Genomic DNA, 27902 nt, shown 5'->3' on the forward strand with positions numbered 1-27902 from the left:
AGAACTCATAGAAGTAGAGAGTAGAATTGTAGTTACCAGAGGCAGGGGTAGTAAAGCACAGGTAAGGACATACACATGTTGTTCAAAGAAATGTATAATTACAGTTAAGTGGGAGAGATACGCTTGAGAAATATATTGTGCAGTGTGATTATGGTTAATGGCAATGCATTGTACTCTTCAATATAATGACATCAAATTGAAGAGTACCAGACACAGAAAATGATAACGATGTGAGCAAATGCATTTGTTAACTAGATTTAACTACTCCACAAGGCCTATAAACTTCAAAGCATCATGCTATATTATATAAATAAAATTTAATCTAAATTTTAATTAAAAAAATAAAATAAATGAAGGTAAACATAAAAATGGGATGCTAATTCACAAGATGTATGAATAAATGGAATATGGTAAATGTATACAATGGGATAGCATAAGGTTGTGAAAATTAATAGAAATTAAACTTAATTAGTGATGTTCATTTATACATAAAAGTTAGCAAAATAAAAGTAGTCTAGGCTGAAGAAGAAAATACACAAACTATAAAAATTGACATAACGCTAACCCCAAACTTCAAAAGGATACATGCATGCTACTCCACTCTGTAAGAAAAAGCCAAGAGTCCAATTCTCCCTACTGAACTACTGGCTAGTAAAAGATTCTGAGGGAGAGAAAGTCAGTATCTTCATATGTGTACATACAAGTGAGTCTACCAGGCTTCAGTGGCTATCTCCAAATACATGGTATTACAGACTTCCATGGTTAAACTCAGTAAGTCATAAAACAAAACAAAACAAAAAGGCATAAACATGGGATGGGATCTATAGAAAGTTGGGGCCACAGCAGGGATGACAGGGAGATAAAAGGCAGTAAAAAGAGGATGGGTAAGAGTAATCAGAATGTATTATGTTCATGTTTGAAATTATTTAATTAGTCCTTTAAAAGAACCCTGTATGTTTCTATATAGTACAACGCTTTATGGGTAAACAATTCTGAAGTTCCACACTTTATAAAAGAGACAATGAAGGAAATGGTGGATATTGTCAACGTCTTTATGGAATATGAAAAAAAAATCACATACTTTTAACTTGTTCCAATTTCTACCCCTTATCTGTTATCTGGGAGACACCATAAGATCATTTTCATCTTGCATTCTATTTTCCTTATGGTGGCCAACTTGGAAATAATGTATTCCAAACTTGCTATGTGGTATTTCCTGCCTTGTGGAAAAATTCATGTCCCATGGCAGCTATTGTTGCCTTGCACCAGGAGGTCTTTCTTTCTCTATGTACCTCTGCTCTCTAAGTCAATGGATCTGTCTGATATCTGTGGCCAGTCAAGCTCTTACCCACCACTCTCTCCTGCCATAGCATCTAACCCATTGAAGATCAGTCAGAAGAGATAGAGGGTATACATTTTCCAACATGATAACTGTGAGTTGGGAGGACAGCTATGCATTTCTACCTACAAAGGGAATGATGGAAAGCCTCTCACTACCCTATGCCAGACAGCAAAATAAGCACAGACTATGTGCCAAACACAGGTTTGGAAACTTGAGATAAACCCACAGAGTGAGAGGGGAGGGTAGAGATGGCATGGAGCATGAGGGAGCAATGACTTTAACAAAGTGTCTACTTTCCTTACTGTTGCTGTGATAAAACACTCTGACAAAAAGCAGCTTAGCGAAGGAGAGGGTTTATTTGGCTCATAACTCCCAGTTACAGTTCATCATTGAGGGAAAGTCAAGGCAAAAAACTGAGTGACTACTTACACCTGATCCACAGTCAAGAAGGGGGAGATATTTCACACAGCACTATTTCTGGCCAGGGAACTCACTCCATAGTCTAGGAGCATAGCAAAGACCATAGAGGAAGAAAGACTGCTTGCTGGCTCAAACAGACTCAAACTTAGCTAGCTTCCTTATATAGCCCAGGGCCACCTGGCCCACTCACAGTGGACTGGGTCCTATGTCAATTAACAATCAAGACAATTCCTCACACACATGACTACAGGCCAATTTGATCTAAGGAACTCAACTGAGGCACACCACTCATGTGATTTCTAGGTAGTGTCAAGTTGACAGTTATTCTAACTAGGACACATAGTAAGCACACCAACTACCAATATAAAATAGCCTGTTTTCAAATTTCCATTAATGTGTATGGCAAACTGTGAGGTATAGATCCACCTGGGCATTTATTTCCTAGTGTGAATAACCCCTCTACTATTTCTCCCTTCTGATATGATATCTATACCCCCTGTATTATTCCAAATGCTCAAACTTGATTTCCCAGCCCTCCATGCCACCAATGATGGTCTGTGCTGGCATAGCTCTACTTATAAATCTCACAACAATTCACATCCATGGAAGTCACCAATATGTCTCCTTCCTTGGCAAAGGGGACACACAGAAGGGAATGAGTAGGGGATCTAGAGATGAGGAGATTAGACTGGATTCCCTAGGTGACCTCAGTATGATCTAAGTACCCTTAGAAGGAGGAGACGGCAGGAAGGCAGAAATGCAGTCATGGTACAAGGGCTTAACCATTCCCTGTTGCCTGTGCAGCTGCAAGAGTTTCCAGGGCCAAGAATGTAGGCAGTCTCTAGAGGTTGGTGAGGGCAAGGAGATGCCTTCTGCCTCAATGCATCTCCACCAAGGAGCACAGCCCTGCAACCCCTCAACATTAGTCCCGGAAGAGTGAGTCTGTATTGCTACTCTTCAGAACTGTTGGATAATAAACATGTACTGTTAGCTGCCACTGTTGCTTCTTAGAGGCATGTTATTTCAGCACCCAAAGGAAGATAATACAGTGTCCTTTGCCAAATAAACAGTTGAGTCTTTTCTTTATCCCTTTCCTGCTTGGAATGTGGATATGAAGGTAGGGAGAGAAAAGCCATATTGCAATCTTGAGGCAATACAGAGGACTGGGGAGGCTTGATACACAGGAAGCCAGAGCAGGAGTCTGACCACTACTAACATGTTGTCACATGAAATAAATGGCATGCATTAGTTTTTCAGTTTCTTTTCAGTTTTCACTGTATATACTCACTGTACATGAGACTGTATTAAATAAGAGCACTTACACAAGTATGCATTGCACACTCATTTTCACACCTTCTCTGTTTTTATTTCACTATATAAGGACTTTAGAGAAGGGTATATTGGACCTCCCATACCTACTGCTTTGGGAGAAACTGTGAGAGTTTAGAAAATTTATGGGCAAGTTATTAAATACAGAAGTATTAAAAATTAAGCTCCATACTCATTCAATTAAGTAAGTCATATTTAAAAAAAAATGGTAGTGTGGTGGTTTGAATAGGTATGGCCCCCATAGACTCATATGTTTGAATACTTGGCCCATAGGGAGTGGCATTATTAGGAGGTGTGGTCTTGTTGGAGTATGTGTAGACTTGTTGGAAGAAGTATGTCACTGTAGGGGTGGGCTTTGAGGTTATATATGCTCAAACTACACCCAGTGTCTCCATTCACTTCCTGTTGCCTGCAGATTTTTTTTTTTTTTTTTGAGACAGGTTTTCTCTGTATAACAGCCTTCGCTGTCATGGAACTCACTCTGTACATGAGGCCGGCCTCAAATTCACAGAGCTCTACCTGCCTATTCCTCCCTATTCCTCCTAAGTGCTAGGATTAAAAATGTGTGCCATCACTACCACCATCTGTGGATCAAGATGTAGAACTCTCAACTCTTTCTCCTGCACCATGTCTTCCTGCATGCCACCTTGTCCAGTCATGATGATAATGAACCAAACCTATGGAACTGTAAGCCACCCCCAATTAAATGTTTTTCTTTTAAGAGTCTCTGTGGTCGTGTTCGCTTCTACAGCACACATACTAAAATTGGAACGATACAGAGAAGAGTTGCTGTGGTCATGGTGTCTCTTCACAGCAAGAGAAACCCTAAGGCAGAAGTTGGTACCAGGAGTGGGTTATTAGTGTAATAAGCCTGACCATGTTTTGGTTAGAGAAATGTTGATTTTGGGATTTGGGATTAGTAAAGCAGTTAAATGCTTTAAGTGGAGCTTAATGAGCCAAACTAGTGGAAGCCTGAAAGACAATGGTGCTTAGGGTAATTTGAACTGTGGGCTTGGCTCAAGAGGTTTCAGAGGAGAAGAGTTTCAGTACCTTGCCTAGAGATTATTCTTGTGATATTTTGGTGACAAATATGGCTGCTTTTTGCCCTTGTCCAAAGAGTCTGCCTGAGGCTAAAGTGAAGAGATTTGGATTAATTCTGTTGGCAGAGGAAATCTCAAAATAGCCCAGTATAGACAGTCATGTGGTTATTAGTGGTAACTCTAATGAAGATTTATAATGAAAAGGAACAAGCTGAGCAAGTAAAAATATAAAATGTACAGATTGAGGAGAAAATGTGTATCAGATAGTGGAATGGAGCCAAGTCCTATGTTCAAGGAGATAAACAGATTAAAGAAGAACAGGATGTTAAATGGAATAAAGGGAGTGGTGACCTCAGGGCAGACCCCATCCAGCTAAGCTTCCAACTTGTGATAGGGAATTAACGAAAAGCTTAGAGCCAGGTATTGTGGTACACACCTTTAAACCCAATACTCAGAAGGCAGAGGCTGGCAGATCTCTAAGTTCAAGACCAGCTTGGTCTACAGAGCAAGTTCCAGAGCAGCCAAGTTTAGGCAGTAAATGAACCCACTGAAAACAGAAAAGCTGGTGAAGAGGTAATTGAATGAGGAGGCCATGTTCCAGTCACAGCAAGCAACAGAAATAGTTAGCTTTGGCCTTGTGGTTCTGGTTTTAGAGTCAAGGATAGAAGAAAGAGGTTATGAAATCTCTCTCCATAACTAAGGAAAGCCACTAAGGCCAGACATGTGTCAGAAGTGTCCCTGAATGGGGGCCCAGAGAGGCCATTTGTGTGAAGCTGTGAAGTTGAAGCCTAGATTGCCTTGGAGACTCCAAGATGTTAAGAAATGCCAGAATCATGGGATACCTGATGAGGAAAACTGCTAACAGGGATAGAACCAGCTCAAGAGAAAGAAGTGTATTGCAGTCAACAAAGATAAAAGGAGTTGGAGATCTGAAGAGAGTTTTGACATCAGACATAGAGATGTAGAATTTCGAGTTTGGTCAGCTGGTTTTCGATATTGCTTTGGTTCAGTATTTGCTTATTGTCCTCCCTTTCCTCCATTTTGGAACACTTATATATATACTGTGCCATTATATGTTAGAAGTATGTGATCTTTTTTTATTTTATATAGATTACAATTAAGAGATTGCATGAGTCTCAGAAGATATTTGAACTTTGGAGTCTAAAACAAGTTTGAGACTGTTATAGACTATGAAGATTTTTGAAGCTGGATTAAATGGATTTTGCATTATGTTATGGCTACAAGCCTATGGGGGCCAGGGAGTGGAATGTGGTGGTTTGAATAGTTATGGCCCCCATAGACTCATGTGTTTGAATGCCTGGCCCATAGGTGGTTGCATTATTAGGAGGTGTGGCCTTGTTGGAGGAAGTATGTCACTGTGGGGGTGGGCTTTTGAGTAATATATGCTGAAGCTACATCTAGTGTCACAGTTCAATTCCTGTTGCCTGTGGAACAAGATGTAGAACTCTCAGCTCCTCCTCCAGCACCATGTCTGCCTGCATGCCACCATGTCCCACCATGATGATAATAGACTAAACTTCTGAAACTGTAAGCTACCCCCAATTGAATGTTTTCCTTTATAAGAGTTGCTGTTGTCATGGTGTCTCTTCACAGCAATATAAACCCTAACTAAGACAGAAGTAAGCATCCATCATTTCCTAAGTTTACAAGAGAAACCACTCTTCACATTGTTGGGTCTATAGTCTATGCATCTCTTTTGTCTGAGCACAGGAGATGCTTCATCTTACCAACTTCATCATCACTATCTGTAATACACACCATATGGATCTCTGTATCTCTTTACAACTCCACACTCAAGAACGTCACTTTGGTGGTGTGAGATCAGCCTTGGGAAGAAACAAAGCATACACTGTGGACATAGCAAACATTATTAATGAAGGCTCTATTTTTTCCCCAAAAAGTCTATTATGACAGCCAAATATGTTAAGAAAAATTTTAATTGACATGAAATCAATGCCTATTTATTATGTATAGAGGATATTTAGATACATTATTGAGACACTCCTCACATCTGTTCTTTCTCTGTAATGAAAAGATTAAAACTTCTTTCTTGTAGCTTTTTGAACTATATATGTTACCTATGGCCACCCAACTGTGCCATATAGCACACTAGAACATCTTTCCCCTAACTGTAACTTAGCATCCAAGAGCAACCTTTCATTACCCTCCTCTTTTCTCTCCTCAGCCTCTGGTAACCACTACTCTATTCTCAACTTTTATGAACCCAACTTTTTAAAATTCCCCATGGGACCCAGGAATCCACAAGGGTGACCCCAGCTAAGACTCCTAGCAATAGTGGAGAGGGTGCCTGAACTAGCTTTCTCCTGTAATCAGATTGGTGACTACCCTAATTGTCATCATAGAGCCTTCATCCAGTAACTGATGGGAGAAGATGCAGAGATCCACGGCCAATCACTGGGCCGAGCTCTGGGAGTTCAGTGGAAGAGAGGAAGGATTACATGAGCAAGGGGGGGTCAAGATCATGATGGGAAAACCTAGAGACAACTGACCCAAGCTTATGGGAGCTCATGGACTCTCGACTGACAGCTAGGGAGCCTGCATGGGACTAACCTAGGCCCTCTGCATGTGGGTACAGTTGTAGAGCTTGGTCTGTTTGTGGGGCCTCTAACAGTGGGACCAAGATCTGTCCCTGGCACATGAGCTGGCTTTTTGGAACCTACTCCCTATGCTGGGATGCCTCACTAAGCCTTGATGCAGCAGGGAGGAGATTGGTCCTGCCTCAACTTGATGTGCCATGCTTTGTTGACTCCCATGGGAGGCCTTACCCTTTCTGAGAACTGGATGGGGTGTAGAAAGGAAGTTGAGGGGAGGGAATAGGAGAAGAGGAGGGAGGGGAAAATGTGATTGGTATGTTAAGTAAATAAATGAATGAATGCATGAATGAATGAATAAATAAAATAAAATTCCCCATGTAAGTGAAGTCATGAAGTTCTATGCAGAAAGGCATAGAAGTAGCTGGGTTATTTCACAGCATAATGGCTTCCATCACATTCATCCTTGCCAGATGGTATGATTTCATCCTTTGTGATTCAGTAGTATTCTACTGTATAGATGTACCATAATTTCTTTTTTTTTTTAATTTTTATTTTGCAATACAATTCAGTTCTACATATCAGCCACAGATTCCCTTGTTCTCCCCCCTCGCCCCCCTCACCTTCCCCCCAGCCCCCCCCCCCATTCCAATCTCCTCCAGGGCAAAGCCTTCCCCACAGACTGAGATCAACCTGGTGGACTCAGTCCAGGTAGGTCCAGTCCCCTCCTCCCAGGCCGAGCCAAGGGACCCTGCATAGGCCCCAGGTTTCAAACAGCCGACTCATGCAATGAGCACAGGACCCGGTCCCACTGCCTGGATGCCTCCCAAACAGATCAGGCCAATCAACTGTCTCACCCACTCAGAGGGCCTGATCCAGTTGGTGACCCCTCAGCCACTGGTTCATATTTCATGTGTTTCCGTTTGTTTGGCTATTTGTCTCTGTGCTTTATCCGACCTTGGTCTCAACAATTCTCGCTCATATAAACCCTCCTCATTCTCGTTAATTGGACTCCCAGAGATCCACCTGGGGCCTAGTCATGGATCTCTGCATCCAGATCCCTCAGTAGTTGGATGAGGTTTCTAGCACGACAATTAGGGTGTTTGGCCATCCCATCACCAGAGTAGGTCAGTTCGGACTGTCTCTCGACCATTGCCAGCAGTCTGTTGTGGGGGTATCTTTGTGGATTTCTGTGGGCCTCTCTAGCACTTTGTTTCTTCCTATTCTCATGTGGTCTTCATTTACCATGGTCTCCTATTCCTTGTTCTCCCTCTCTGTTGTTGATCCAGCTGGGATCTCCCACTCACCCAAGCTCTCTTTCCCTCGACCCTCGCCCTTCACTACCCCCACTCATGTCCAGGCTGTTCATGTAGATCTCATTCCATTTCTCTGTCATTGGGTGATCCCTGTGTCTTTCTTGGGGTCCTGTTTTCCAGGTAGCCTGCCTGGTGATGTGAGTAGCAGTCCAGTCATCCTTGTTCCACATCTAGTATCCTGTTATGAGTGAGTACATACCATGTTTGTCTTTCTGAGTCTGGGATACCTCACTCAGGATGATTTTTTCTAGATCCATCCATTTGTCTGCAAACCTCATGATGTCATTGTTTTTCTCTGCTGAGTAGTATTCCATTGTGTATATGTACCACATTTTGTTTATCCATTCTTCAGTTGAAGGGCATCTAGGTTGTTTCCATGTTCTGGCTATTACAAACAACGCTGATATGAACATAGCTGAACAAGTGCTCTTGTGGTGTGGTTGAGCATTCCTTGGGTATATGCCCAAGAGTGGTATAGCTGGATCTTGGGGGAGATGGATTCCCAATTTTCTAAGAAATCGCCATATTGATTTCCAAAGTGGTTAGATGTACCATAATTTCTTTACCCATTCATCTGCTGATGGACCCTGAAGTTCCTGTTTCATGACCATTATGAACAGTGCTGCAATGAACACAGATGGGAAGACGTCTTTTTAACAGTGGTTTCATTTCCTTTCTATATATTCCCAATAGTGTGATGATTGAATCAGATGGTAGTTCTATTTTTGAGACAAGTCCATTTACAGTGGGTTTTCCAGTCTCCTTAACTGAGTAATAGCACTTATAGTAAGATACAGACCTTGACTTCTTACAACTCAAGTTATATTTACACAGAACCAAATACTCTGGTGGTTCCTTTGAATAAGTGTCTAGGAACTATGCAGGGCATGCTCTTTCTTACTGGTTTTTTTTTTTTTTTTCAAAATTCTCATTACTTTCCTTAAGCGGAAATAGCGCAACTATATTTCTCAGGTGAAAAAGAAATCATGAGATACGCCATGACTTGTGCTTAGTTAGGGACTAAGATAGGACCTGAGCATCCCCTCCTTTCACCTGGAAATCTGTGTTTACACTCCTGCAGCACAAGTGTTTTGAGCATGGTAGACAGTGACTAAATATTTGTCGAGTTATTTACACAAGGATGACTCTTCCAAAGAGTCAGGGACCCACTGCTCTGCTTATATGTAAGGCAACACCCTCTCCAAATATACAAAACACACTGGCATCAGGCTGCTTTCTCTAAACATCAAAGCCAACCCTGAAACACTTATGGTTAGAAGATTAGATTTCATAAACGTATTAAATTTATTTTTTTTAACAGCATCACTGGGGGAGGCACCGTGGTTACAATTCTCTCATCTTGAAATAGACAGAGAGCAATTTCCTCCTTTGCTGGCTGTCAGCCTGGCTTCCAAATCATTCCCCCCAGACTTGGCGGAATTTCAATGACTCTAAAATTAATCTGTTGGGCAGAGAGTATGTCCAGTGCCTTGAAATTCTGGGAGCTCTGCTGTGGTCTCAAAGTTGGTGCCGAGATGAAAGGTCAGGGGTGAAATTCCAATACTCTGTCCAATTGGAAAACCCTGTAAACACATTTCTCCCTTGGCTTTCCAATAGGTAACCCTACAAAATATTCTGAATTGTAGTGGACAACAGCTATGAGAATAATAAGCTTTATGGATGGTGATTTTATTAATTTATTCAGCATTTATTTGAATTCCTAAGGCAGACAGACATGTAAACAAATAAACAATGGGTCTTGTCTAGGTGAAAATACATGTACCAGCTGCTAGGCTCCCAAAGAACCTGGGATGATAAGGCAATGTTTTCAACAATGGGTGAGGTTTGAGGTTAGGTTTAAAGGGAAATGGACATGTGTAAGGAAATAAGGTGAGGTATTCCAGACAGAGAAAGGATGGGAGGTTACACTTCAAGTGGTCCAGTTATGAAACTTAAGTTGTAAGTCCCAGAGAAGCAGAATAATACCAAAGTAAGCAAGGGCAAGAGGCATAGGGTGGTTGAACACCATACTCAATGCCACATGCAGTGGGAACCATCCTAAGTTTTATTCATGGGATAATATAGGCACATTTGTGGTTACAAGCCATCCTAGCACCTGGAGATCAATGAAGAGCTTTTTGGAAAAGCATATGCAGAAGAGGAGGATTAAAAAATGGGGAGAAACCAATACCAGAGCTGGAAGTACTACAGACAGAGGATGGGGAGATTGTTTGTTGTTAAAGCACTTGCCTTGCAAGCCCGAGGACCTGAGTTTGTTTCCAAAACTCTATTTCTTTAAAAAGCGGGGTGTGTTGTGCACACATGTAATCACAGTGCTTGGGAAGCAGAGACAGGGTGATCCCTGGTGCTCACCAGCAAGATACTCCAGCTTTTAATGTTTGTGGAATAGAAGCATGGGAGTCTGACTAAATCTCAGCAGAGGGTAGATGACAGAAATACACTTGTAATACACTGGGGGTTTAGCAGTGTTTTGTGTGTGATGGGATAACACTGTATATCAACATGAGTAGGCTAAGATATGCCCAGAACGTTGGCCAAAACCTCACTTCTGAATACTTCTGTAAGGATGTTTCCAGAAGAGATTTGAAGTTTGAACCACTACACTCCTCATCAATGTGGGTGGGCATAATCTATGGGTTGAAGAAGGGCAGATTCTCCTTTTTCTTAAGCTAGGACATCCATCGCTTTCTGCCTACAAACATTAGAGCTCCTAGTTTTTGGATCTTGGAGCTTTATGGCTTCAATTATTCAGGCCTTTAGCCCTGCACTGAATCTCACTACTCACTTACTTGACTCTTCAGCTTTAAGGCAAAATAATGTGGGACTCCTCTGCCTCCATTATTACATGATCCCAGTTCCCATAAGTCTCTGTCTCTTTATCCCTCCATCCATACTTTGCTATCTAAAAAACCTTGGCTAATAGATACAGTGAGAGTGGCTAAAGCCAGAATGAAAAACTGAAGAAATAGTGACTATCTCGAGTGAGAAAAGAAGCAGTCTTAGTTAGGGTTTCTATTGCCGCAACAAAATACCATGGCCAAATGCAAGTTGAGGAGGAAAGGATTTATTTGGCTTACACTTTTAGATCATAGTCCATCATTGGAGGAAGTCAGGACAGGAACTCAGGCAGGGCTGGAATCTGGAGGCAGGAGCTGATGCAGAGGCCATGGAGGGGGGCTTCCCCTGGCTTACTCAGCCTGCTTTCTTATAGAACCAAGGACCACTAGTTCAGGGATGGCACCACCCACCATGGGCTAGGTCCTCCCCCAGTGACCACTAATTGAGAAAACGGCTTACAGTTGGATTCATGGAGGTATTTCCTCAACTGAGGCTCCTTCCTTCTCTGAGACTCTAGCTTGTGTCAAGTTGACACACAAAAACAGCCAGTTCAGGCAACAAGAGCAACCTTTTAAGAACCAACATGGAAGGAGTGGGTGAGAGAGACAGGTGCAAGGAGATATGAGCTGAAGAAACAAATATTGTAGATAAATGACAAGAGACCAAAGACATGGGTCCACTATAGTATGGATATACCAAGTCCCGACACACACCCTGAGAAAGGCATCAAGGGTCCTGTGTGACTCTTGCAAGAGCTGCTTTAGGGAGTTGGAGGAAATGGAACTCAGAACTCCTTGTGATCTAACATGTAAGTGACGCATGAGAGTCAGTACAGAGAGAAGTTAGGAGCACTCAAAGTGAAGAGCTTCAGAGAATGAAATGCATATAATATGATTGAAAACACAAGGGAGATGGGACTGTCTCCTCTAAGATCCCATAGGAGGTGCATGGGCAGAAGACAGAAAGCACAGCTGAGAGAATGGCCTGAGACAGGTGAGTGATAAGCAGCAGCTGAGACTGTTAGCACGGCAGGCATGGAGACTGACTTGTCAATGTTGATGGCAGACACTGAACCACTTAACACAGAACTAGGAAAACCAACTGTGTGGGAAAATATCAGAAAGGGTATGTAATTATGACATGTTTACCAAAGGAAACCATCACACACAAAAAAGAAGACATGATAAAGTAACACTAAATGAAAAGTTTGAAAGGTGACAAACAATTATTTTTAAAGGAAGCTTCAAGTAAGTTTTAGAACAAAAGTATTAGAAAACCCATCCTCATGTCAAGGTAGAGGGATTTTTGTGGCTGTTTCCAACATTATACATACATATATATGTATGTATGTGGTTTTTGGATAAAGGGTTTCTCTGTGTACCCCTGGCATTCCTAGAACTTTCTCAGTAGACTAGGCTGGCCTTGAATATTTTTATTTGTTTTACTAGATTTGTCTTCAAAAGATTCTAAAAACTAAAGGTAAAAAAGGACGAACTTCATAGTCACCATGTTTTCCATAGACAATGATTCTTCTACGTTAACTTTGCCAAGAATCTGATTCTGATAGCCTTTTCCCCTCACAGAAATCTTTCTCCCATCCATCAAATTAACATGTGACGAGACCTTCCCTCCAACCTCATAATTTGATCAGCTTTTGACCTGAGAGCCTTTTGCCCATGGAAATAAGACATCTCTATGTTAAGGTACTAACACAAAGTTTTGACTGAGGGAAAGATAGGACAATGGAGATGATGTCTGTGATACTGGTGAGGACAGGATGAACTGGCTTCTTACAAAGCTCCCAACAGTTTCCTGGTATGTCTACACACACCCCTTCACCCCCCAACCCTGTTCTCTAAGCCTTTTAAAGCTGGAGGCCCATTTGCACTTCTATGGAATCTCTGACCCCACCCCCACCCTAGAGGCAGCACATAGCTGAGGTCAGGTGGTGCCACATGAGTTGGGAGGGGTAGGGGGTAGGCTGAACTCAATGGAAAGGTCATCTGGACAAGCAGTGGGGGTGGTGGGTAGGGATTCCAGGACAGGTGGTAGGTGCCATTCATTTTCTTAGGTTGTATATGCTATAAGGAGCTTATCAAGAAGTGTTTACAAATTCAGAGACCTTGCTGTTTTAACAGATTAACCATAACATATTGGTTCAGTAACCTGACAGCCCATTTACATGAATGGTTAGTTTACACTTGACTCTTTTCCTGGACAGTAGGCAGATAAAGAGGCCATCAGGTTGATGGGGAGGAGGCTGGCCATGCCCAGAACTTCCATTAAGCAGTTAAGAATGGGATTTGGGTACTCTGTCCACCCTGCAATCCACACAGAACTCACAATTCACTCTGTCCTAAGTAGAAACAAAAAAAATCTCCTACCTAGACCTGCCTGGGCCCATTTCCAAACAGCTCCAAGCACTGAGGAATTTCATCACTAAGAGAAAGTATCATAACCACCCCATGACAGGCCAATCACATTTTCATATTTGAAATTAACTACATGTGCTGTGTCTTCATCTGTGTCAGCTGCTCTCACCTCCATGATCTCAACTATGTTGAAACATGAAGTGTTCCAGACAAGCTTGTGTAGTGAGTGCTAAGGGGGCTAGAGTAGACGAGCATGTCCTGGCCCCTTCCTTTATCTTCTCTTCAAAGTTTCTACCTACCATGAGTCTGAACAGCATGGTCAGTAAGCAGCTATTAGGCACCCTGAGAGCTATATACAACTTATCAAAACATACAGTGAACACTTACCCCCATACCGGGAACTTTGTAGAGTGCTATAGAATGCCTTCTCATCTCATTCTTAAAATCACCTAGAGATAAATAGTGATGCCTACATCTTACATATTAGGAAACAAGTTTAGAAAAGCTGAGAAATCTTACCAAGAGTGATGTAGTTCCTAAGTGGAAGAGCCAGATGCTAGTCATAGTCTGTCAGGCTCTCAAACTATTTCCAGAAGACTATGTTGTTTCATTTCCTTGTGACTTATGAAGCTCTGTGTGTTCACACATTCACCCAAGTGCTTAACGAAGCGAATAAAAGGCATTTGTCATGGTAATCCCTAATGGAGATAACAGAAATATTAGCAAAGGCCCAAGTGAAAACAGTTCAAGTGAGGCCTAATTTTTTACAAGGCCAAAGAATGATTTACTTTATCACAGTAAAGAATTTTATTTGACAAACACATACTTTATCATCTCTGGTCTGCTGAAAATGTAAGTTTACATTTTTCCCAGCCATAAAATTAACATAATTTTGGCTCCAAAAACTTAAAAGAAATCTCATTCTAGCTTCCTTTCCCTGGAAATGTAGATGCTAAATATGGAACCTGAATAAGCATGAGTACTGTTAGATAGGGCAGATGTTTGTGTCAGGAGAGGCAAGTTCAAATCCCACTCTTGCCTCCTGCTGGTGGAGTGACCTTAGATGAGACATTTCTCTCCTATTTCACAACTTCCTGGTCTATAAAACTTGAGAATCTCGAATCTCACTGCAGCCTAAGGTTAGGACTACATCAGAGGGCCCAGATGAAGTACATGGCAGGAGTGAACGGTGGAGGTTGGCCATTATAAAAACTGTGTGTACCTAGTTTGGCACCTGGTGTATTATACTTATTTGGTACATTTTCAGTCCCTCCATTCTGCCTTCCTACCTCTTCAGCTGTCTGAGGGTTGGCCTAGAAAGGCAATGCCAAATCAAAATGGGTTCCACCAACTGGTTGTGAAAGAAGTGAGGAAACACTTCCATTTGCTCAACTTTTTTGGCAACTTCTACCACCATACCTGCCTCTAACCCAGCACAGAGAAGCAAGCCAATCCATTACTGTGCCACTGACCAATTTGGAAGACAAATTTGGGCATAGAAATGAGAACAAAAGGCAGGGCTAGTGTAAGAAAATAGTTGATTAAAAGGGACAGTCTAGAGGTAAAGCCAAGAGTGGCTAAATGTGCTGGTATATGAGCAGTCTGGTGACATGTTCCTCCCACACTGTGTACAGATGGTTCTACTTCCATGTGTAGTGTGGGAGTAATGAAAACAACCTGGTATCAGAGAGGCAGTCTGCCTTTTCTCATTTCTAATTCACTAGCCCAGAAAGCTGGTCCATTGTAGGACTAGAAAGAACACAAGTGTGAGGTTCTAAGCTCAGTGCACAAGGCTGTCAGTACACACCCATGGGAAAGGGTATGGGAAGGGGTTGTCATTCTCAGGCGGCCATCACTTCTTTCCCCCTCCTCACCCTTTCCCCCATTCAGGTAAACTCTCTTGCTATACATGGCCCATGTGCCACATTTCCTGTGAATGGAGTCTCAGGAAACCCAGGATGACAGAAGGCCATTCTAGCCCACATGACTCCTCCTCTAGCCCAGGAGTTCCTTGAGGCAGACACCTGTCTGTGTGCCCTATGTCCCCAGCCCCAGCCTGAACATTTTGCCTTCTGACAAAGTTTAACAAGTAATTTTCTGTAATGTCATGAGCATTATAGTCAAAGTCTGAAGCTTACAGGCAAAGGGCTGCAACCTGATCTACAGAGGTTTGGTCCAGGCTACCCATCAGGCCACCATGCACAGCATCAGTGTTGCAGATACTTCACTGGCCAAAAAAATGTCTTGTTCCAATAAAGCAGTAAAAAGGTTTCCCAAGAGACAAAAGTAGTGGCCTGAAAAAGGAATGTGTATTAAATCTGCCTCTTAAGAAGGATCCATGTGTGCCAGGAAAGGCCTTATTCACACGTAGCTTTTAGTTGGCCAAAGTAACTTTTTAAACTGAATTAGAAGGCCCAGTAATGACTCATCACTACACTCCTCATTGTCTTATACTCTTTAGTATTTCTCATTCATTTGTCACAACACTGCAATAGAGTGCAACAACACATAAAGTAAAACTTCCATCTTTGGGAAGCAAACATTTGAAGGTTCTTTCCTAGGCCAGACTCACTCTTCTCCACTTTGTCCCACTTTTCCTTCTTCTGGAAGTACAACATTCTACTCCTAGAGCCCATTCTAATCTATGTGAAGACCACTATCTTGGCCCTCTCATTCTGGCCTTCTCCTTCCATACTAACCATTTCACATGTTGTCAAATCTCCTAACCTTACTTGGAATGTGCTGTTCTCCTCTTAAAGAAGTATTTATAAGGGGGAAAACTGTAGGTACAGGCCAATCTCTGGCAAATCAATTACAATTCAAAACACAGCATCACAAGCCTCACTTGAGAGTTTAATATAAATGCAGAACCCCAAGTCCTGCTGACCTGCTGACTCCAGACTACCCAAGTGCTCAGACTGTGAGTGCAGCCTAAGATTACACTGATTCTTGATGATAACTGTGATACACTATTGGTCCTGTTGCGCCTATCTAAACCCTATTTTTAAGCATACTTCTTGGTAAGGGACAGCCTATCATAATAATGGATTTATACCTTGATATATTATGCATGTACCTACATCTGAGGGGCAAAATAAAGATCTAGCTTCATATCTGTCTGGGAACCCAAGCAACGACCTTATACAAGAAGAAAAATGTTTTAAAAGAAATAAACAGAACAAATGATAAAGGAAAATTGACAAATACTCTTAAACAGCTCAAGGCACAGCTGGATCCCAGGATGCCTTATTGCTGACCTTCCCTCATCCTGCTTTTATACAGTGAGCCACACTCCTTTCCTTGTGCAGGCGTTCCCTTTGTGATCTCAAGAAGGCTGCAAATGTCCCTAGAGCTACATCCTTTTCCATCCTACTCCACTGACTAGGTAAAGAGTCTTCTGAAACCTTCTCGGGTTTTTCTGTTTGTTTATTTGGTTGGTTGGTTGGTTTAGATTTTTTGTTGTTTTGGTTTTTTTTCTTCTTCTATTTCAGAAAGCTCAGCAAACATCCCCTTGTCTTATTAGTCCTGATAGGAGTTATCAGCTTATCTCTGAGCCAACCACCAATACAAATGGAATCTATATCCTAATGGGTTTAAGCTAATGAAGGTTCTAGAACTAAGAGTGGCTGGAAAGGGGGGACTCCACCAAGAATGGAAGAATTGTGGCTGCTGATGGCAGACTTACATTTCTCTTTCCTTAAATCTTGAACTGTTTAGGACATCTAGCATTACAGCCCATATTAGAATAGGTTATGGGAAAACCGTTTTCTATTTTAAACATCACAAACATTTAAACATTGTATTTTATTTTATTTTATCATGCTCTATCACTGTTTCAGTGATCAACTCTAAAGGGCCCTGGCTTACTTCCTCCCAGAATAATAAGGCAGTCACAGGAATTCTTCAGGCCACTCCAAAAACAACTCATGAGTGGTTTGCCGCACATAATAAAGGGTGCACTTGAGGGGCAGCATCCAATGACCAGTTCTGGCGAAAGACCTTTGTGTTTTTCAAAAGTTCAATAAGCAGCAGAAGTGACTGTGACCACAATGTGTTTGAAACATTATAGCATGTTCCTTCAAGAGACAAAGTGTCTAAAAACTAGATGGTAAAACTTATAATTTCTTAAATTAAAAACTGTAGACAGGAGAGGTTAACAGTCAAAGTAAAATAAGCATGGATTCTATATTATTGTTTCATAAATAACCCTCAAGGTATAGGGAAATTTGGTAATGCAGAATTCAGAAACCTGCATCCTCTGTGCTGTTCTGCATGCAGTTTGTGTTTGCTTTACCTATACTGGAGTCTCAATTCCTGGTCACTGGTTACACTTAAGTGACATATAGAAAACCAATGGAGCTGAAGATGCAATGGAAAGGGGGCTAATTTATCTTCATCTTAGTGGTCAAGACATGTGCTGCTAGTTAGTGTAGAGCAAGTGGACAGAGCCTCACAGGACAATCACCACTTCTCAAAAAAAAAAAAAAAAAAAAAAAACCCTCACACCCGACCCTGCTGAGTTCCCACAAATGTAAAGCAAGCAAGCATCAGTATCAGGCAATTCTGTTCTCAATCAAAAACATTTTGTATGGCTCTTGGCTCTGCCACTTACCAAGGATACTCACACTCAGCTCCAGTTTCCTTCACAATGGGGGATGATTCTTCCCTCATCAATTGGTATAAAAATAAAACAGTTCATGTGACAAGTCCTGGAATCCTCCATGACCAAGCAAGCCTACAAAGGCCATTCTCTCCCCTCTCCCTGCTCATTCACGGTCAGTTCAAACTTTATAAACACACAACTACAGAATTTTCTCTGTACCACAGACCTTTCTGATTGCTGTCCTTAGATGTTCACAGTGCACATGGAAAATTAAAAACTTGTGAATGTCTTTAACTTTCCATACACATTTAAAAACCAGCACAAAAGGGCCAAAGAGGTATGGCTTATCCCTTAACTGAAGGTGAAGCCTTGGCAAATTTAGTTCAGCCATGAGCTTCAATCACCATAGCATTTAGAACAGCACCACCAACAAATATCTCTCCTAAGAGCCCCAAAAAATCCTTGAGGGTTCAGATCTCACTTATTCAACTTTATCTTCTCTTAAATGCCCTTGCTTGCAAACATTAGGCATATGCTGACAGGAATAGCAAGCTGGACAGCAAGCTGGACAAGGATAAAGAGCTTATCACCTTGAAGGGCTTAAAAGAGTGTTAAATTATTTAAAAAAAAAAAAAACTAAAATAGTAACCTAATCAGTACAGTCAGAGGCAGACACAGATATTTCACCAGATCTAGGTCCCACATTCCATCATCTTGAACAAATACTTTTTCTTTCCTCAATTTAGTTTCCTTAGACATACAGGATATGAACTTTCCCAAAATCTCTAACAGCTCTAAATTTAGGTGTCCAAAATTTCTGCACACACTGGTAGCAAGTCTCCAGAGATGGGACATTTGCTTATACTGAAGGACATGTGGAAGACGAACCCAAAGCTGTCCTTTACTGAGTACTCTTGTGGCTTATAAAAACAATAGAAGACTCACAGAGATATAAAAGTTGTGCCTTGAGGTGCAGGACACGAAGGGGAAGGAACCATCCTAGAGGTACTGCTGTTAAGTTTTTAGCTGTGGAGTTGAGGCAAGCTTTATGTTTCTGTGGATTGGGGAGTGGCTCATTCCTACTTCAGTAGCAAGTATGTGCTCATCACTGGACCTTAGCACAAAACACTGCACAATTATGACCAAGACAGGGCAGGCAGCAGACACTGGGGGAGAAGGGAGAGAGAAAGAAAGGGGGTGGGTGAGAGGAAGGACAAGAGGGGAAGGGAGGATTCCTGGCAGTGAGTAGACTTATGAGCCAATAGATAGGAATGAATCTACAGTTTTATGTGCACAGAGACAACGGTGGTATGAGCTAGGGAGAAAAATGGATTATAGCTTACTGAGCCCCAGAAATGTCAGACTGTGGGCTCAGGACTATAAACAGCCCAACAAAATAAACTAGGAACTCTTAAATGACTGACTACACACTAGACTTCACAGGATTGCTACCCACATGTTCAAATCTACTTTGTTTTACTGTAACAAAAAGGAAGGTGGATGAATAAAAATTCCAGAAAATGTAATTTAAATAAATTTATTTATGAGAAAAACATCTGAACATCAGGTACAGTGTGATCAATCCACAATGATCCAAGGATGTCATGACTCATCTGGAAGCACTCTCATGCAGTCTGTAGGAGATCCATGTGGAGGATCAGCTGAACCATTTATCAAAATTCATAAAGCCATCTAAGCCAAATATGATAAAATATGCAATGACCATGATACAGTAATAAAAATACAATATCAAATACTCACTACTTGTGAGTTATCAACTACAATATAAACAAGTTAGGCTCCTTTTAAAAATGAAAAAATATTTCTATTACAGCCTCATTTGAAGCACTCACTTTCCATTAAATGCAGCTTTGTATATTTTACTCTTAATAGCCAGCAAAGGAACACTTTCTTGAGTAACTGTTTCACCATCAGTGCTCTGAAGTACACTTTCACATCCATGAGTTCAGATAGAAAATGATGGTCAAAGCTTGGAGCATCTTCACATCTGGTTAAACTTTTTACATTTAGGAAAAAAGTAGTGAGGACGTAAAGAAGCAATGTGGTTCTTCTGGAGTGAAGAGGTGGTCTCAGTCCAAAGAATTGACTCTCGATTCAGATTTCAAAATGTGTGGTCCCGAAGCTGAATTCCTTCCAGACCAGGGAGCTACCCACTATTGTGGGGCAACTTAAGGATGAAGGAGTGGAGCAGGAGGAAAGTGTGAATTGACTACAGAAATGGTCACTGATAAAAACATGTTCCTACACAGCCTGGGCTCAGTCCTGGGGAAGAACAGCCAAAACTATTAATACAGTGTGTGCTCACTGAACTGCACACATGGAACTCCGAGGTGGGTTAACAGTTCTTGACATGGGCTCCTGGTTGTAGTTTACAATATCTGCCTTCACCACCCTCTGCCATGAAAGAAAAGAGATATTATCAGGACATCAGAAAAAGCTCCTGAACATCTATTATTTTCTGAGCTCTGATGAACTTGTAATAACAAAAATCATAGATGAAACAGGAGTTGGGTATTAAAAACAATTGGTCAGAACTAATAAATAGCCAGGTTTAGGGTTTTCTTATTTGCCTTCATTTTTCTTTTTAAGGAAGCAATTCAGTTATAAGTCATGCCTGGTTTTCTTAGCATTAACTGAGGCTATCACAAGTCATATTAAAAACTCACAAATCAATATGATGACTTAAATTCTGGTTTTAATTTCAGTTAAAGTTAAAATCATTAATACATATTTAGTAAATAGATAAGACATCAGCATTTCTAAGATTTTCATTACTTTTTAGACTTCCATGATCATTACACTTTGTGAAGTTGAAATAGAGATGTGTTTTAAAGGACCCACATATAGAGCAGAAGTGTCCTAAGCAACCCCACTGTTAAAAACATTTCCAGTTTTCAAAACATTCCTCTCAAAATACTTACTTCCAAATAGTTCACTATGGGTTATGCATAATGACTCTAATAAAATACGACATAGTGAGGAATTTAGAAAATCACCTCATATCCATGTATATAAATCAATTTAAACCAAAAGATACTATCACTTTTCCTTCCATCTCATTATCAGTCTAAAACAATGAATTTAGCAAAATTACTAATATTCGTCTCTCAGCAAAAATTGAAACTAAAACAAACCCTCTACTGATTTCAGATTTTACTAAGTCTATGCACACAAACAGAGAAGGGCAGTTCAAGCCTTACTTTAAAGTAATTTAAAATAACCTTTCAAATGCCATCTATTTCAGGGGAAAAATGGTATAAGAATTAATAATGAAATAATCACTTCAATCCTCTGCACTGTGTGTGTGATAAACACCCATAAAGATCAACGTGTTTGGAAGTAATTGAAATGGTACTTTAATTTGTTCTCAATTTCTTTTTTAACTTGTAAGTTTCCTGGCAAAGGACCAACTTTTCAAAATTCTAAACCATGACTTAGGTCATTTTATTTATAGCATTCTTTCATAAGGAAGAACAGAATAACATAACTAGCCCCTACCCCATTCCCCAAAAGGCAGTAATTCACCCATAAGTACCTGCACTATTGTACTGAACAGACTCTACTCTGAGAAGAGTTGAGGTGTTGATTATCTTCTTCCGGGTACTTGACTATTTCTGCCCTGACAATATGCTGTCAATTCCGTACAACATAAACAAGATGAAGGAGAAAGAAAAAAAAAGAGAAAAAGAGAAAGACAAAATGAAAAGCATGTTTAATGACTGACAATAGAAGGGAATACCAAAATAGAAAAAGAAAATTAACACATGAATTTAAACATGTCACAAAAGAATCAGCAGGATGTTTACACATAAAAGGAAAGAAAAATAAGAGAGCTCCAATAAGCATTACTCTTTATAATTCTGTTCAGCCACTGAAATAGAAGCCCCTGGACTTGTCGGTATTACAGAGGACTATGAAGAATTATGGGACTTGTCTATGCTAAAGTGAAATGGAAGTGTTTGTTCATTTCCTTTGACAAACATTACTGATGTTCTACTATGTTAGTCACTCTGTGCTAGGAGTGCATAAGTAAACCACCTGAAAGATATATTCATATGTTATTATAGACCTAGTGGGCAAAGACCACACAACCAGTTGTCACACAAGTTAAGTGCTTTGATAGTGAGAGTAATGCTCTAGGGACACAAAGGATGGAAACTCTGTTGTTTCAAACATCAGAGGTAGATACATGCCCTTTACAGCTTTCATATTTATACTTATTACTCTCCCAGGGTTTCCTCTGCTGCTTACTTCCCACTCTTCCTGACCCCATATTTCCAAATTTCATATAGAAATCACTATTTCAAATGCAGTTTTGAGCTATGTAAAAAAAAAAATGAAATACAATATTAAATACAACAACTGTTTCTTTCAAGAGTTTTGCTAACTAAACAAAAGCACGGTACTACATGCTAGTTGTTCTCTCCTTCGAGACAGGACTAGATGGGATAACTATGTATAGAGAAGAAATAAGCTCCTCACATCTTCATATCTGAAACCAGGAGTACTCTTTGCATGACTGCATGGACCTCATTCCAGAAGGTTCTCCCTTCCTAACCTCTTACATGAAAACACATTAACTGGAGTGGCTGTTAGGGAAGACATTTCTTAATAAAGATTTGATAAACACTTGAGAGTAAATGATCAGGACTCTGTATTATACAAACATGTAAAGTTAGTTGAGTTCTACCTAAGTTTTCTAGTGGGCAGTATTAACTTCTGGACAAGATTCTTCACTTCCCAGGCACTTGGTCTGATGCTGCCAACAGAAGCACTGCCAACTGACAGATGAGGTACAAGTAACAGTACATCAGTGAAAGGTATGCCATAATCTGACTCCCTCAACCAACTGATTCATGACTATGGATTACAATGAAGACAAGGGATTTTCATCACCAGCAAATAAGTCATTGATCAAACACAACACTGTTTTAAGCCTTACTTATACCTATAGCCAGGTTACTGACCTGTGTGTAAGACATTGGGGTCAAAGAACTAACTAATGTAAATGACTAGCTTTTATCATTCATTTTGTCAAATTAATTAATAATCCACAAGGTAAGTTTTCCTTGAGGTCTTGACTGTTGGACATGAAGCTGTGTGCCACGTTTCCAAACCTGAAGCTGCAGCAAAGGGTTTGCAGATTCAAAGCTTTGCTTATTGAGAGTAGAAAAATGTCATTTCCATATCATAAACTTCATAGTAGCTGGATTCACAATATATAACTTATTTAACAAATTTTAATGTTTTTAAGAAAAATATTATCTATAAAACTCCAGCATCTATTTTTGGAGTGATAACGTAATTCCATTTCTCTCTGCTTTTGGTCAATGGAGGGAAATAATGAAGTGACCCTAGAAGGAAAGGAGCCACAAGTGAACAGCAGCTTCACTCTATCTCCTCAAAGAGCATTTGCAGGGTATGCTAGACATAGAAGTGTGGCCAATCAAGAGCTTGAGAAGAAAGCAACCTGAACCAAGGGTCAAAAGTAAAAAGCATATACATGGACTCTTTGGAGAGTGTTAAAGTTAGATTTCCTTAGTTACACAGCTGCATCTTAACCCAGATAATACTTACCATTACAGACGACGAGATGAACACACTGAAAGCTAAAACACTTGCTACTATTATGTATTTAAAAACCAACCACTAGTCTAGGAATTGTGGACATTTACATAAATGGCAGATGATATCCACTTTTGTGTTGTGGAAGTCTAGCATAGAAACAGATGTGTGAACTTTAAAAACAATTATTTTGTCACATTGGGGATCATATCCAGGGCCTCACACATTCCCAGCCCCTTAAATTTTTGATTAATATAAAGAACATGATTACCATATGATACATGGATATAGCATGTTATAAAATAGTAATTTTCACACAGTAAACACTAATGAGGTAATAATAAAGCTCCTGTCCTTCTTTTATATAATAGACCACTATATGTAGCCAGTAACACTCACAGCTTTGCACTAAAGTTTCATGTCCTCAGTCTTCACAACCTCCTACTCTATAAAGCATAAGGCTACATTGTGTCTAAGATCTCAAAACAAATTTTTTTAATTGAGATTGGATCTTACTATGTAGCCCTAGCTGGTCTGGAACTTGCTATATAGACCAGGTTGGCCTTGAACAAGACAGCCTCCACCTCTGGAGTGCTGTATTAAAGGTATACATCACCACACCCAGAAGTTTTAAAGTGTATCAAAACATAAATTTAAAAAGTGAATAGATAAAAAAAAAAAAGAATGGGATATGGTGAATATCTACAAGTAAAAGAATGAAAGTATATCTTTATCTTGCACAAAACATCCTACACAAAGTCAATTCAAAGTGGACCAAAGATCTTAATATGGATCTTTGAAGCTGCTAAGGAAAACATAAAAGGAGACACTTCAAGATACAGACAGAGGCAAGGACTTTCTGCAAAGAACTCAGGAAATAACAGGAACAATATTAAACAGCTTCTGCTTGGTAAATGAATAGCTGAGTGAAGTGACAGCTCACAGAATGAGAGAAGAACTTTGCCAGCTATACCTCTAATAGAGGATTTTTATCTACAATATATTAAAAACAAACAAAAAGAAGCACTCATCAAACAAACAATCCAATCAGTAAATGGGCAAGTAAAAACAACATGAAAAAATGGTCAACATCCTAGTCATAAGAGTAATGCAAATCAAAACTATGGTAAGATTCTATCTCACCACAGTCGAGATGGCTAAAATTTAAGAAAACAAAAGACAATAAATGCTGGTAAGCATTGGGGGGAGGGCAATGAACCCATGCACCGCTGGTTGGAATATAAGTTGTTCCAAATGGTCTGAAAATCAGTATGGAGAGTCTTTAAAGAACTAAAAATAGATCTACCATATGATTCAGCTATACTACGGTCCCTAAGGCAACATACTATAAAGATCCCTGTACATTCATGTTTAGTGCAGCACTATTCATGGAATAGGTAATTAAGAGTGGAACTGGAATGCAGCACTATACATGGAATATGTAATTAGGTAATCAGAGATATATAAAGAAGTACAAATGACCAGTAAATACATGAAAATGCTTTCAACATCCTTAGCCATCAGGAAAATGCAAATCAAAACTACACTGAAATTCCATCTCATCCCAGTCAGAATGGCTACTGATTAAAAAAAATAATTCTGGCAAGGATGGGAGTGGATACCCTATAAACTGCTGGTGGAAATGTAAAGTAGGGAAGCCACTATGAAAATCAATCAAAGAACTGAAATTGAACCTACTATACAATCCAGCTATATCACTCTTCGGAATATATGCAAAGGAATCTAAGTCAACATACTACACAGATGCTTACACACCCATGTTTACGGAAGAACTATTCATAACAGGCATTATTCAGATCAGTCTAAGTTTCAAGCAACAGGTGAATAGATAAAAAGATGGGATACATGTACACTTTGTAGTTCAGTTCAGCCAAAAAGAAGAATGAAAGTATGTCATTTTCAGGCAAGCAGATAGAACTGGAGATGAGCATGTAAAGAAGAATAAGCCAGAATAACAAAAATAAATACTACACTTTCTTTCATATGCCTTTCTATATAAAAATCTGGCATGAAATATATATAATATATACATATATATGTTTATATACACATATATTATATATGTATGATACATAAGTAAAAGAGGGCTAATGGGAGGGAAAAGAGAGCTAGTTCTAACTGCTTTAACACATATTCACATGGACATAGCCAAGACAGTACATCACAGAACTAATTTATAATATAATCAAGTAAATATTGAAAGATGTGAAAAGATAACAATTGTTTTTAGCTGCATGAATGGTAGATGGAGGAATTTGGGAAAAATGTTAGTTTATTGCTTCTAAACAGATTACTCTTACTCAAAGTCTTCATTTTATGAAATGTATGACTTACAGAGAAGTTTACATGGCATTTTTAAGCTCTTGACTGCTGATATTTATCATAAGACTGTCTAGGAATAGTGAAAGGACACAGAAAACTTCAGTAACTAATACTGTTATTAAAATAACAAAATAATATTAAGAAATAATACTATTACATGTATTTTAAAGATGAACAGATAACCCCAAAGAAGCTTACAAGCAAGGCCTAAAAAGGCAGGAGGAAGCCAACAGAGGCTACAGAGTAAGGTCCCCTCTCAAACAAGAAGAATACAAAACAGGATTCTCTGAACCTTAGTCCATTAAGTAAGAACTGATAAAAATTTTATTCCTTTTTTTCCACCAAAAGGAACAAAATTACAAGACTATCATTATTCTGTAAAAATTAATCTTCCATGGTTTTCAATAAATAGTCATTTATACATATAATCTATTTCCAAGGTTTTTGGTCATTTGTACATAAAATAAATGGAAAAGAATTGATGAATAAAAATTAATGTCACAAGAAATTTATTACTTTTTAAAATATAAATTTTAAGATAATCACCTGTGACTGTTCTATTTCTGCTTTGTTTAATTTGATTCCCAGGATTTCTGCAGCAACTTTCTGAAAACACAGGAAGACCTACATAACAAAATAGGTTTAAATGATTTAAAGCAGGCGTGCTTCAGGTACCTTCAAATACACTGAACTTTCTAAAGAAGGATAAACAACAAGTACTTCAAAAATGGCCCATGTGTCAAATATGGGAAGACATAAAATGAAATCATTTTTAAAGGATTAAACCACACTTTGAAAATCCAAGTAATTCACTGAATTAGTCTAAACAGGCATTTATTACTAAAAACATTTTTAAAGAATGTTTCAAGATTTATTCTTATGTGTTTGAGTGTTCTGACTCATGTATATATGTACAGCATATGTGTACCTGGTGCCTGTCAGAAGCAGGTGTCAGATTGCCTAGAAACAGAGTTTACTGATGGTTATGAGGCACCATGTGGATGCTGGGAACCAAACCCAGGTCTGTCTCTGCAAGAGCAGCAAATATTCTTTAACAGCTGAGCCATCTCTCTAGCCCAATTTTTAAGGATTTAACATAAAAATTACAATGATAAATGTAAAAAGCACACCAACACATCTAATAGCATAATAAAACCCCACAATTCCTGAAGAAAATGAAAAGAAGTTTATGTATACTTTTTATTGCTCTGGTGTTTGACTGCCAGTTCTATGCTGATCTCTTGAGCTCGCTTTAGTCTGTTTTAACAGGTTTTTCTCTCCAAACCATTAATACTTTTGGTTCTCTTATCAATGTCAAAACTCTCCATTATTCCCTAAGTAAAACAACTTGGTACTATTTACTGTATTTCATCAGTTTGGGGTAAAGGGGTGATAAAGTCTATTATAGCTATAGCTATACACTATGAGCATTTTTATAAACAGCCTTTCATATGTGGTTGCCTTTTCCCAGGTCCTCTCCAATCTCAGGAGCTTCAGGCCTGACCATTTCTGCTGTATAACTTACCTTTGCTCCATAACTATCCTACTAGGCTCCTACCCCAATTCATGTCAGGATCACTTACTGAATATAAGTCACAACTTTACTAAATTATTTCTAGGAGACTGGAGAGATGGCTCAGAAGTTAAGAGAAATTATTGCTCCGCCAGAGGACCTAGGGTCATTTCCCAGCAATTACACAGTAGCTTATAATCATAGGTTAACTCCAGTTCCAGCGGACACCATGCCCTCTTCTAGCCTCTGTAGGGTCCTCCTGCACACACATGGGCCACATAAAAAGACTCAAACAGGCAAACATATACACATAAATTAAAAATAAATAAATACATCTTTAAATGAATTTTTTTTACTTAACAGTCATAAGCAAGGCCCTGGATTTGAGCCCCAGCACCAAAAGAAAGGAAAAGAAAAACTAAGTCAAACAAAACCTGGACAGCAGCCAGAGGCAGGTGACCTCTGAGATTAAGTCCAGCCTGGCCTACAGAGCAAACTCGAGGCCAGCCAAAGCTACATAAAGAAACCCTGTCTTGAAAAACAAACAAACAAAAAAACAAAAAAACTGGACAGTGACAAATATTTACAAGACATGTAACAATCTGT

The 27902-nt window shown here is 39.7% G+C and overlaps 1 protein-coding gene across 11 annotated transcripts in view; it reads right to left on the reverse strand.

Annotated features, from left to right (window-relative positions):
- Rab28 (RAB28, member RAS oncogene family) overlaps positions 1 to 27902 on the reverse strand; it is a 186147-nt gene that overhangs the window by 89302 nt on the left and 68943 nt on the right. For 7 of the 11 annotated variants that reach the window (XR_009381859.1, XR_009381860.1, XR_009381858.1 and 4 more), the window contains exons 6-8: positions 26330 to 26407; positions 19708 to 20269; positions 13771 to 13949 (exon numbers count right to left, since the gene is read on the reverse strand). Coding sequence is in view for 3 of the 11 variants with exons in the window: in XM_059275811.1 (XP_059131794.1) it covers positions 20177 to 20269; positions 26330 to 26407 (171 nt within the window). In the remaining 8 variants the exon portion in view is untranslated. Of the gene's footprint in view, positions 1 to 13770; positions 13950 to 19375; positions 20270 to 21410; positions 21506 to 26329; positions 26408 to 27902 lie in introns of those variants that run through there. The other 4 variants (XM_059275813.1, XR_009381865.1, XM_059275811.1 and 1 more) reach the window with 4 other exon arrangements.

The sequence above is a fragment of the Peromyscus eremicus genome, chromosome 10, assembly GCF_949786415.1.
Source record: "Peromyscus eremicus chromosome 10, PerEre_H2_v1, whole genome shotgun sequence".
In the NCBI taxonomy this organism is placed as follows: Eukaryota; Metazoa; Chordata; class Mammalia; order Rodentia; family Cricetidae; genus Peromyscus; species Peromyscus eremicus.